Below are 13,423 nucleotides of genomic sequence, written 5' to 3'. Positions count from 1 at the left end.
TACGTCTGCCAGTCTCTGTTAATTATACGGATAACTAAAATCACAAAGTCAGCATCCATAAATCAGAAACAAAGAAGCTAATCATCATTAACAGCCCGCTAAAGCCAAAAAATAAAGTCCATTTATGTATTACTACTAACACTATACACCGAATTACCAAAAGTATTGGGACGCCTGCCTTTACATGCACATAAACTTTATTGGCGTCTTAGTCCGGAGGGTTCAATATTGAGTTGGCCCACCCTTTGCAGCTATAACAGCTTCAACTCTTCTGGGAAGGCTGTCCACAAGGTTTAGGAGTGTGTCTGTGGGAATTGAATTGCTAAAGGATAAACCAAAGAAATAAAAATAATATGGTATTGGTGCAGACTATCATAGGCAATATAAAGCATTTGGAAAATAAATATCCAAACATTGGCCAATTCTCCTTCGAGACAATGTTTTGGCAAAAGTATTGCCGGACAAACCAGGGTTTGTCCATAGAAGAGCACCCAAACTTAAATTAGTAAAAAAATGTATAGGATCCCCCAAAAGATTGGATACTTTTGTATGTACAATGTGTAGAACCATCAAAGACAGAAGTAGAAAAACCACACAGTTCACAACTTTTGCCACTGACAAAGCGTATAATATAAATAAGCTTATTACGTGCCAAAGCATACATATCGGCTGACCTGTCCATGTGGCTTGCAATACGTGGGCAGGACCACCAGGCAACTAAATGTAAGGATACGTGAACATCTGAATAATATTAAAAAAGGCTTTAAATATCACAGCCTATCTCAACATTACCAAACTCACCACAATAGGGACCCCAGCTGCATAAAGGTCTGTGGGAAAGATAAAATAGATGGACACTGGAGGGGCATCAACATGACCAGGGCAGTATCCCAAAGTGAAACGAGATGGATACATGAACTAGGTAGTATGAGCCCAGCAGGCCTGAATATTGATATCAATTGTTTTATTTCTAATTTTTAATTGTGATGTAAAGAAGAGACCACCATGGAGAATTCAACCCTAGGGAGGGGGGGGGGTTAAGAAAAGAGAGGGGGGTTGAAATTTTAACTCATGACCATCTCAATTTCACATTGGCCACCACATGCACATCCATTTATTTTATTAATTTTAATTCTATTTTCATTTAATTTTTATTTCTTTTTTACGATTCGTATTATTTATTTTTAATTTTACTTTCATCATTTTAATTTTATATTTATTTTTATTTTCATTAGTATTTTTTATTTTTACTATTCTATATTTTTGAATTTTATTTTATTTTGTTTCATGGGTTACTATTTTATTTTTATTTTACCACTCAATTTCAATTCCCTAACTTCTATTCATTCGGTTTAATCAATTTAGCACTCATTGCACATCACTATAACATGTATTTAAATAAAATAAGACAATCAATCAGTAGAGAGCATTAACATAACCTAACATTGGATGTCCACGCCGGACACAACACAAGAAAATCACAGCATGGGAGGGCGTGATAACTTAATTCAACACAAGATGTCCCTCACCGGACTCAACACAGGGCATTAACAGCATAGAAGGGGTCAACAAGTTGCTTTGCGATACATTTTATGGGATGAACTTCCTGGTGGTGTGTTCTAATGATGCACAGGGGGAGGAGACAAATTTGTTATGATCACCCTATATAAATGACTGGAAAGCAAGAGAACTTTCTGCTTTTGAAAATGTCTCGCTTTGATGATGAAACGCGTCAAGATTGCAGTCCCGATACGTAATTGCCGGCACAGACGTTGGTTCACACGCTGGTCTGCAGACAGCGTTACTCAATAGGAGCCGACAGTTGCACGGGGACGCCTATCAGAGCTGTTTACAATAACTTTTTAACTGGAAATTTTAAATAGTAAGATGTCATTGCCGAATAAAAGTTAAGGATCTTACACCATGAGGAGTCCTTCTCTTTTTATATATTATATACCTACACATCCTTGTCTTTAAAGGCCATCTACAGGAGGATAGCCATTACAGCGGGAGCACCCAGGTAATACCGTGGAGGGACAGGTCCCCCCCCTAAGAGACCTAAAGCACAGCTGACTCCCTTTGCCATAAGGCAGAGGAGTCCAACCTATCGGGTGAGTGCAGAACCACACGGTGGTGGAACACAAGTCACCGTTGAAGCACGAAGCACTAAAGCACTTTATATTGTTGTATTCTGCACATCCATAATCATAATAATAAGTCACTTTATTATTGTATATAAATAATCACAAATGTATCCATTGTTAATCATTTAAATATACAGTCACTAATAATTAACACACCTGTCAAAGTCACTATTACAAAAGTATTTACCAGTGGAATTTTACACCAATGTTCAAGGGGTTGAATATATTAAATGCACAAATATAGTTTCAATTAGTTGGAGGTGTAAGGCAAGCGCTGATTAGCCCAAATTCGCACATTTTTGTCTATGGGAATGTTTGACCATTCTTCCAGAAGCGCATTTGTGAGGTCAGACACCGATGTGGATGAGAAGGCCTGGCTCGCAGTCTCCGCTTCAAGTCATCCCAAAGGAGTTCTATCTGGTTGAGGTCAGGACTCTGTGCAAGCCAGTCAAGTTCCTCCACCCCAAACTCGCTCATCCATGTCTTTATAGACCTTGCTTTGAGCACTGATCCAAATCATTTGGTGGAGGGGGGGATTATGATGTGGGGTTGTTTTTCAGGGGTTGGGCTTGGCCCCTTATTTCCAGTAAAGGGAACTCTTAAAGTGTCAGCATACCAAAGCATTTGGACAATTTTATGCTCCTGACTTTTCGGGAACAGTTTGGGGATGGCCCCTTCCTGTTCCAACATGACTGCGCACCAGTGCACAAACAAGGTCCATAAAGACATGAATGAGCAACTTTGGAGTGGAGGGACTTGACTGGCCTGCACAGAGTCCTGACCTCAACCTGATAGAACACCTTTGAGATGAATTAAAGCAGAGACTGCGAGCCAGGCCTTCTTGTCCACATCAGTGCCTGACCTCACAAATGCGCTTCTGGAATAGAGTTGCACGATTAATCGTTAAGAATCGAAATTGCAATTCTTTTCCCTTCCTGATCTTCAAAAAAATCCAGGCAGCCTGTCAAGTTTTATCACAACATCTCGGATAAGTATAAACAAAGTAACTTTTCTTCTAAGAGCAAAGGAATGAACTTCTGCCTGTAGATGAGGGAAGTTTAACCACTTAAAGACTAAACCTTTTTCTGGCACTTGCTGCTTACACGTTAAAGGGGTTGTAAAGGTTCCTGTTTTTTCACCTTAATGCATCCTATGCATTAAGGTGAAAAAACACCTGTCAGTGACCGGCCCCCCAGCCCCGCGTTTTACTTACCTAAGTCCGTTTACCTGCTCAGGCCTGTCCCTGGCGTCCTCTTCTCCACGGAGTCTCGGCGTTGATTGGATAGATTGATAGCAGCGCAGCCATTGGCTCCCGCTGCTGTCAATAAAATCCAATGACACGGCTGCCAGGGGGGCGGAACCGAGACATGCACTCTGTGTCTAAGGACGCAGAGTGTACGAGACGGGAGCACGCCCACAAGGTAACCCCCTCGGAAGAGAGCTACAGAGCTACCCGAGGGGGTTAGCTATTGCGGGGAGGAGCCGAGAGCCGCCGTGGGACCCCAGAACAGAAGGATCGGGGCCACTCTGTGCAAAACAAGCTGCACAGTGGAACCCAATTTTTTTGTATAATGTGAAAGATGATGTTACGCCGTGAGAATCGTGAGCTTTATTCTGAGCAAAAAATCGTGATTCTCATTTTAGCCAAAATCGTGCAGCTCTATTCTGGAAGAATGGTCAAACATTCCCATAGACACACTCCTAAACCTTGTGGACAGCCTTCCCAGAAGAGTTGAAGCTGTTATAGCTGCAAAGGGTGGGCAGACTCAATACTGATCCCTACGGACTAAGACACCATTAAAGTTTATGTGTGTGTTAAGGCAGGCGTCACAATACTTTTGGTAATATAGTGTATATTTAACTACAAGGTTACAACAACATGTATACAAAGACTGACATATTTGATTTTACTGTGTTACCTACTGCTCTAGGTACAGGTGGATAAAGTCACAGGTATCTGTGTCTGCAGCCAGGTCCCCCCAAAGAAGATCAATCACCTAGGCCAACATTTGTGCTTACCCTACAGAAAGAGCCTGGGAAGACATGCTGTATAGTGGTCTTTTAAAGTCAGAGGAACAATACAATGCCCGATAAAATACTATATGTATCGAAAAACTATAATAAACTATACTATATGTATTGAAAAAAGACACAGACTTTTTTTTACATGCAATCAGGACTGATGACCTTTCTTTGCCCCAAGCTGTACTGTTAATCAAGTACAGTTTATAGTCAGTATGCTGCTTCTTTCCGTACACTACAAACACAGACCTTCCACCTACAGCCCTCAAACTGGACAGTGAATTCTCAATTCTATCTCCTCTACTTTACAGCTAGCCTTTCCTTTCTCCACTGTATGCTTATTTTCATACATCCCATGACGTACAGTCAAAACAAACAACGCCAAATCTCCTCAACTATAGAGCACCCAAATACCTCCTATCTTTATTGTATAGTCAAGACCCTACTACCAGCTTTACTGGGTAGTCAAAACCTTCCTACCTTCTCTACTTTGCAGTTAGGCCCAACTTACCTTCCCCAATGTACGGCAACACTCAATCTGCCTGCTCTACTGTACAGTTGACCCCCCTCCCCCCCGACCATTGTACAGATTGACCCATCTATAAGTGAAACCATGTCCACCTGCCTCCTCTATTATACAACTTGACCCCATCCACCACCTCTAGTGTACAGCTTGATCCCACCTACCTTTTATACTCTGTCAGGTACTACCTACCTCCTTGTCATACCGCCTACTTCCACTATAAAGTAAGTTACCACTTTCATCCTCTAGTGCACAGCTTAGCCCTACCTACCACCTCTACTGTACAGCTTGGCCGCACCTTCCTCCAGTACTGTACCACTAGGTCCCAGCTATCTCTTCCTGTTGTGCTGCCAGTGTTCTGTCCAAAGAGCCAACTCATCAAAATCTCCAATTACGTCATGTCCGGTGACTCGCCAGCAGCAATTTACAGATTTCGGTGACTTGGCTGTTTTTACAGAACACCGCATACACACACTACAGTACACTATATAATGGAAGAACATTGTTCATTAGCCCGCTACTAACCAACAACATGGTCGCCTCTGAGGCGGTGACAACTTTTTTACTCCTTAGCTGGTGTTCTGTTAAAACAGACAAGTCGTCGTATACTGTAGAGTTTACGCTGCCGGTGTTCTGTGAAAATAGCCAGGCCATCAAAATCTGCAATTACTGCTGCTGGAGAGTCGCCGGAAGTGACGTAATTGTAGATTCTGAGTTGGCTCTTTTGACAGAACACCAGGTCTAATATACCTTTTCTATTGTGCTGCAGGCAACACCTACCTCTTCTGTACCACCAGACCACACCTACTTCCTCCACTGTACCACCAGACTCCAGCTACCTCCAGCTATTGTGCCATCTACCTTCTTTACTGTACAGTTAGACCACAACCACTTCAGCCAGTCCCCCAGTCTTTTACACCCCTCCTATGTCTTACATGTTGCTAAATACCATACTGCATAACATCATCATCCTCCAACTTTTCACACTCTGCACAACCACGCACCTCTTAGATATATCCTCCTCCTTCCTTTACTATAAAACCATAACCGCTTTTGTAATTCACCCACACTGAGTAGCTCATTTCCTTCTAGATGTGCAGCCAGTATTCCACTATCCCCATTACTATAAAGCCAAGATGATTGCTTATGTGATTTACTATACTGACAGACCCCTCCACTCTACTGCCTGTGCCTTGCATCATTCTACCCCCTATACCAGGGGTCTCAAACTGGTGGCCCTCCAGCTGTTGCCCATGAGGCATTTCAAGGTTGACAGTTAGAAAAATGACTCCCACAGGCAGAGGCATGATGGGACTTGTAGTTCTGCAACAGCTGGAGGGCCGCCAGTTTAAGACCCCTGCCCTATACTGTACAGACTGTACCATCTCTTATGATGTACAGGCAACGCCATTCTAAATTTGAAGGCTAGATTTGCCCTACATTCAATATTATATAGACAAATCCATCTTATATTCCCCAATACAGGGTGCTATGAACTGGTCTTACTGCAGCACAAAATATTGCAATGCAAAGCATATGACCTTTACTGCAGTGCTATAACCAACAGTGTAGACTCCCAATGCTGCTCCATTAAAGCAGCTGCAGATTTCCGAGTAACAGGTTTATTTATGTAAGGCACTGCTTCACCCTGCTCATGGTTACTGGCCAAACAAGATGACGTATTTGGCTAGAGGGGAATCCACAGATAGTAGAGCGCAGAGTCCTATTAAAACAACATTTTTAGAGCCTGACAGTACGCACTCAGAGGTTTATTACTGTCAGTGTAATGAATCTGGCTGAGGAGTTAGAGTTTAATGACTGTAATTAGCACACACATTGTCAGGCCTCACTGCTTGATGTCAGTTCCATTCATAGACCTTCACGCAGTGTAAGAACTATGCTCATCAGACTAGGATGTTTAGGAAACCCTGAGAGACTTTGTCTATTCTCAACACATGCAGCTGAGGAATGCAAACAAACCTGCACCACGCCTGCCAAGTATAGATTAGGCTTCTACTGTATTTATTTCCTATAGCTTATTCACGTCACATTTGTAGTCCTTTTATATATTGTGTCAACTCCATGCATCAAAAATTGCAAAAATAGGGCGCTGCTCAACAACATATCCAAATAAAAGTAATAAACAGAGAATTGCTGCACTATATTATAATCCAACACAATAATTCATTTATATTATTACTACAGTGAAGAAAATTATATATTCAAACCAGTGAAAATAACACCAAAATAGGGAAAGTCCACAACATCAAATGGTGAGAAAAATCTTAATGAATATCTAATAAAGTGATTTTCCATCCACCACCAAGGAGTGCAAGCCTCTTGCCGAATGTAAATGACCCCTAATATCTGAGGTCATACGCACTTGTGTAACAATGGGTCATCATATACATGATGGTAAGCAACCTTTACAACAATCTCCCCCACAGGCTCATAAGTAATAAGTATGTGGATATGCCATAATATGGACCATACAAGAGGAAGAAAAAGGGCTCCACATAGTGTAAATCCGCAAAGTAATATCAATTATTAAAATGTTACTCACAAGCGCAGAAAAGTATCCGAGCATAAAAAGCATTAAAATCGTGCCACTTGCTCCAGCGAACGTGATGACGTCAGTTTTGAGATGATCATCAGGTTTCACTTTAAATAGTTTGTTTAGACCAAGCTGGTCCAAACAAACTATTACCTCCACTGAGTGCTCCATTGGCTCCAAGTGCTGAATGTAGCTTCAGCTACTTACATTACACAGTGGTGGGTTCCAGCTGTGAGACAAAGACTTCCCGTCTCACACCTGTTACAAAACAATTGGTCTGAGCGGCACTCAGCCATTCATAGGCAGCTTTGTGATTCTGGGAATTAATTCAAAGCTTCCTCGGATTGGCACAGATCGTGATGTCATCAAACCGTCTCTCTGCCATTTATTCACAAAATACAATGCTGTCTATGAATGACTGTGCCCCGCTCAGACTGACTGTTTTGTTGTGGGTGTGAGACTTCAAGTCTCTGTCTCACAGCAGGAACACAGCACTATGTGCTGCATGTATCTGAAGCTACATACAATTCATACAGCACTTAGAGCCAATGCAGCACTTGAAGGAATTATTATTATTATTATTATTCAGGATTCATAAAGTGCCAACAGTTTACCATATACAGACGGACAGTTTGGTCCAAACTAACTATTTCAAGTGATAGAAAACCTGGAGATCAGCTATAAGTCACTCATCTGGAACAAAGTCAAAGTAAAGTCAAAACTTGATTTGCAAACTTGTTACAGGTCAGTGACTCAGAATGTATTAAGGCAGGTTTAAATTGACACCCATGTAACTAACCTTTTCAGAGTTTCATGTCAGCAGTGGCAGACTTCATATTCACAAGAGAGACTGACAGCAGTAGGAACCATAGGCAAATCTTGTGATGAGGAGGGAGTGGGGGGCGTGCTCGAACCCCACTGTGTGCATCTATGGACGCACACAACCCGGCTCAGAAGTGCAGCTGCACAGGTGCCCCCTCATTACCAAGCTTCTGAGGGGGCACTTGGAGGAGAGAGGAGCAGGACAGTGCTGGAAGAGGACTCCAGAAGAGGAGGTAGAAGAATCACTAAGTTTCTGTTAAGAACCATTATGATTCTCTCGCCCCCCCCCGCGCTGCTTCATCCCCACACAGGAGCAGTAGGAAGAACGCACCTTTTGTAGCCGTTGTGGTATAGATGGGTAAATCTTTAGCAGCTCTTTTGAGGATCTCCTGTTGGATTTCCTGCCTCTCTTCCCTCTCATACTGCTCCTTGTCAGATTTGGATAAGCAGAACTGAAATAAAGACATGGGATAACATTAGGTTGGCCTCTGCTGAAAGCAAATATTATACCGTGTGACTAACACAGATTAAATAAAGTCAATAGTGATAAGTCAACACCTGCTCACAAGGGGCACATCAAGGTACACGCAAACATCTACTGACTAGGAAACAGGTAGCAAGCACATTTTGCTTAAAGAATGTATTGCCTTGTATATGTCATGTCATCAGAGAACACTACACCTAGCGTTACATGTCACACATGAATGCTCTATCCAGGGAAAGGGTTTGACAGCAGTCTTACGGTTGCCTTTCAGGATTTCAGATGATTAGATGAACTGTTGTACCTTTGTAATTACTGACCAAAAGTGTTCAGCTAAAAAAAAAACTAAAAAAGAATGCTATACAGCAGTGGTCATCAACTCCTGTCCTCAGGGCGCACTAACAGGCCAGGTTTGCAAGATAACTGAAATACATCACAGGCAATATCATTTGCTGCTCAGTGATTGCAGGATTCTAGTCTGCATCTCCCCAAGGTAATACATAAAACCTGGCCTGTTAGTGGGCTCTGAGGACAGGGTTGATGATCACTGCTATACAGAACAGTGCTTGTGCTGTGTAATTTGGCCTCTTCTATCACCTAAAAAAACCTGGTTGATCCTGCCTGGCTATACCCTCCCCCCATGTAAATGGACCACGGTTTATCAAGGCTGCGGAGCCCTGACACCGTGGTCAGTTTACGTGCCTCCGTCATCCACAGATCTCCTCTGTCCTCTCTCCCCCCCTACCCCTGCCTGTCTACTCATGTCACTGCCCGTCCCCTCCCCGCCTGCTGCTCTCATAACTACAATAAAATCCTCCCATCCCCTCTGTAACATAATATGTGCCCCTGTGCTACAAAAAAAAATATGCTGATCTGTACATATATCAGAGCGGCTCCCGACTCTCACTTGACTCCTCGTCTCTCTCTCTCTCCTCCCCGGCTGACATCATCGGGAGTGCTTGTCCCACCCCCCCCCCCCGCTATAGCTGTCAGCCAGGCAGAGGAGAGAGCCGAGAAGTCACGTGAGCGCTGGGAGCCGCTCTGATATAGGTAAAGATCGGCATATTTTTATACATTATATATATATCTGAATACAGGCACAGGGAAACATATTGTTATCTTACAGAAGGTATGGGTGGTTTTTATAGTAGTGGCTTAACAACCACTTTAACCTCTCTTTTCCTAGGTGCCCTTTTAAAAAGGTGTTCAATCTACTTTGCACAGGGAAAGCTCAGGGTCATTTTAAAATGACTGTTAGCAAGCATATAATGCAGACACCTGCACAGGTCAGCAGTTCCAGCCACTATGAATGATTTGGTTCCTGATGGAAGAGCTTGCCTGCTCCTTCCCACCTTTCACACATTCCCTTGCCCCATCATTAATATATTTTACAGGATTTATATAGCGCCAACAGTGTATGCAAAACTTTACAACATAACGGCAGACAGTACAATTACAATACAGTTTAATACAGGAGGAATCAGAGGGCCCTACTTTTTAGAGCTTACAAACTAAGAGGGAGGGTCAAGAGACACAAAAGGTAATAACTGTGGGGGATGGGCAGGTGGAGAAAAATGTACAGTTAGGTTAGGTGGGGCAGGATAGGCCTCTGAAGAAATTAGTATTCAGGGGTCGTCTAAAAGTGGACAGAGTAGGAGATAGTCGGACCGATTGGGGCAGGGAGTTCCAGAGGAAGGGAGAGGCTCAAGAGAAGTCCTGAAGGCGGGCATGGGAGGGGGTGACAAAAGATAGAGAGCAGCAGGTCTTGGGAGTATTGGTTGGTATTTTGAGACAAGGTTAGTGATGTAGCTGGGGAAAGAGTTGTGGATGGCTTTGTAAGTTGCCGTTAGTATTTTGAATTGAATTAGTTGGAGGAGTAGAGGCAAGTGTAGGGATTGGCAGAGAGGAGTAGCAGACACTGAGCGGTTTGTAAAGTGGATGAATCTGGCGGCAGCATTCATGATGGACTGAAGGGGGAATAGCCTATATAAATGTAAACTAATGAGGAGAGAGTTGCAGTAGTCGAGGCAGGAGATGATCAGAGAGTGAACTAGGAGCTTTGTGGCATCATTGGTTGGGAAAGGGGCGTATTTTGGAGATGTTGCGGAGGTTGAGGCGGCAAGATTTGGACAATGATTGGATGTGAGGCTGAAAGGACAGTTTAGAGTACGGTATTACGCCTAGAACCTTGGCATGCAGTGACGGGCTGATAGTTGAGCTGTTGATTTTGACGGAGAAGTCAGGGGAAGAAGCATGTGGGGGAGGGAATATTATGAGCTATGTTTTGGAGTTTGAGGAAGTGGTGACATCCAGGCTGATATGTAACAACAGCTTCAGGGAGCTTTGTGAAGGTTAGGGAAATAGGTGGAATTAGGAGCTCTGAGAGACTAAAGTGTAGATATATTCCTTTATCCATTTGCAAAAATACAGCGGTGTCAACTTCCAGCCCACTGACTGGATATTAACAGCAAAACACTAATAAGTCATCGCCTCTTTTGTCATGATATCAGATTCTGATACTAATGTCACTTGTATGTCATACAGTACATTTAATTAAGTCATTCATGACTGCATTACATGGTGTTTTAATTTCTACCTGGTGTTATGCTTTAATAGTTATAGAGAGGTATTGCTATCAAGTGTATTAACGCTGCCATACACATTACAAGATACAACGTTTCCTACATAACATACTATTCGTAATTTATGTAACATACAGTATCTCACAAAAGTGATTATACCCTCACATTTTTGTAAATGTTTTATTATATTTTTTCATGTGACAACACTGAAGAAATGACACTTTGCTACAATGTAAAGTAGTGAGTGTACAGCTTGTATAACAGTGTAAATTTGCTAAATAAATCTAAATTGCTGGCAACAAAAGTGAGTACACCCCTAAGTAAAAATGTCCAAATTGGGCCCAATTAGCCATTTTCCTTCCACGGTGTCATGTGACTCATTAGTGTTACAAGGTCTCAGGTGTGAATGGAGAGCAGGTGCGTTAAATTTGGTGTTATCGCTCTCACTCTCTCATACTGGTCACTGGAAGTTCAACATAGCACCTCATGGCAAAGAACTCTCTGAGGATCTGAAAAAAAGAATTGTTGCTCTACATAAAGATGGCCTAGGCTATAAGAAGATTGCCAAGACCCTGAAATTGAGCTGCAGCATGGTGGCGAAGACCATACAGCTGTTTAACAAGGCCTCTCAACAGGCCTCGCCATGGTCGACCAAAGAAGTTGAATGCATGTACTCAGCGTCATATCCAGAATTTGTGTTTGGGAAATAGACGTACGAGTGCTGCCAGCATTGCTGCAGAGGATGAAGGGGTGGGGGATCAGCCGGTCAGTGCTCAGACCATACACTGCCTCAAATTGGTCTGCATAGCTGTCGTCCCAGAAGGAAGCCTCTTCTAAAAAGATGATGCACAAGAAAGCCAGCAAACAGTTTGCTGAAGACAAGCAGACATGGATTACTGGAACCATGTCCTGTGGTCTGAGACCAAGATAAACTTATTTGGTCCAGCTGGTGTCAAGCGTGTGTGGCGGATAACCAGGTGAGGAGTACAAAGACAAGTGAGTCTTGCCTACAGTCAAGCATGACGGTGGGAGTGTCATGGTCTGGGGCGCTACAGTTTATTGAGGGAACCATGAATGCCAACGTGTACTGTGATATACTGAAGCAGAGCATGATTCCCTCTCTTCGGGACTGGGCCACAGGGCAGTATTCCAGCATGATAACGACCCAAAACACACCTCCAAGATGACCACTGCCTTGCTAAAGAAGCTGAGGGTAAAGGTGATAGAGTGCCCAAGCATGTCTTCAGACCTAAACCCTATTGAGCATCTGTGGGGTATCCTCAAACGGAAGGTGAAAGGAGTGCAAGATCTCTAACATCCACCAGCTCCGTGATGTCGACATGGAGGGGTGAAAGAGGACTCCAGTGGCAACCTGTGAAGTTCTGGTGAACTCCATGCTCAAGAGGGTTAAGGCAGTGCTGGAAAATAATGGTGGCCACACAAAATATTGACACTTTGGGCCCAATTTGGACATTTTCACTTAGGGGTGTACTCACTTTTGTTGCCAGCGGTTTAGACATTAATGGCTGTGTGTCGAGTTATTTTGAGAGGACAGCAAATTTACACTGTTATACAAGCCGTACACTCACTAATTTACATTGTACCAAAGTGTAATTTCTTCAGTGTTCTCACGTGAAAAGATATAATAAAATATTTACACGAATGTAAGGGGTGTACACACTTTTGTAAGATACTGTAAATAATCCCACTGATTGACCCCTGGAGACTGGCACCACAGGAGATCCAGGAGGCAGGAACTTTTTTTTCATTGTTTAACTCATCTGATAAACTAGAGGCTCTATAGTAATAAATAGTAGATGTGGAGGTCAGGTGAGCGAAGAATGCTCCAAGTACCTGATTGGTCTTTACTAAATGATCTGATCCCTTTATCTATGGCCAATGTTATGGCTCTACTACATAGATAAGTTCTCAAATGGCCTATTGCTTGAACTGACAATTATTCTTTTGTGACATATCATAGGCTTTGCAGCCGGTGGAAGAGTATGTGACAGTTACTCTCAAAAATGTTGATATGCCAGTATCATGTTACATATGCATTGTCCGTTTGCGAATAATAATTTTGTCCCTACCTCACTCCGTAGCTACAGGACACACTATGTAGTTAGTCCCAGCCTTCTTTTATGATCTGCACAAGTTTTTGGATTAAAGCTTTCTATGCAAGTGCGCGGATTCGGGAGCGGACATGTTCTGACCGAGCTCCGCTCGCCGCCGGACTTTCCCATGTGATAATTAGCGATCTGGGAGCCTTCTGTCCCTGCTCGGGCTCAGAACCAC

The 13,423-nt window shown here is 42.9% G+C and overlaps 1 protein-coding gene across 3 annotated transcripts in view; it reads right to left on the bottom strand.

The window, feature by feature from the left end:
- Positions 1 to 13,423, bottom strand: part of ZDHHC20 (zDHHC palmitoyltransferase 20) — a 158,586-nt gene that overhangs the window by 71,176 nt on the left and 73,987 nt on the right. For all 3 annotated transcript variants that reach the window (XM_073613446.1, XM_073613445.1, XM_073613447.1), the window contains exon 4: positions 8,397 to 8,517. In XM_073613446.1, the coding sequence (XP_073469547.1) occupies positions 8,397 to 8,517 (121 nt within the window). The remainder of the gene's footprint in view (positions 1 to 8,396; positions 8,518 to 13,423) is intronic.

This window comes from Aquarana catesbeiana, linkage group LG02, assembly GCF_042186555.1.
Source record: "Aquarana catesbeiana isolate 2022-GZ linkage group LG02, ASM4218655v1, whole genome shotgun sequence".
In the NCBI taxonomy this organism is placed as follows: Eukaryota; Metazoa; Chordata; class Amphibia; order Anura; family Ranidae; genus Aquarana; species Aquarana catesbeiana.
This window is presented reverse-complemented; position numbering and strand designations above follow the sequence as displayed.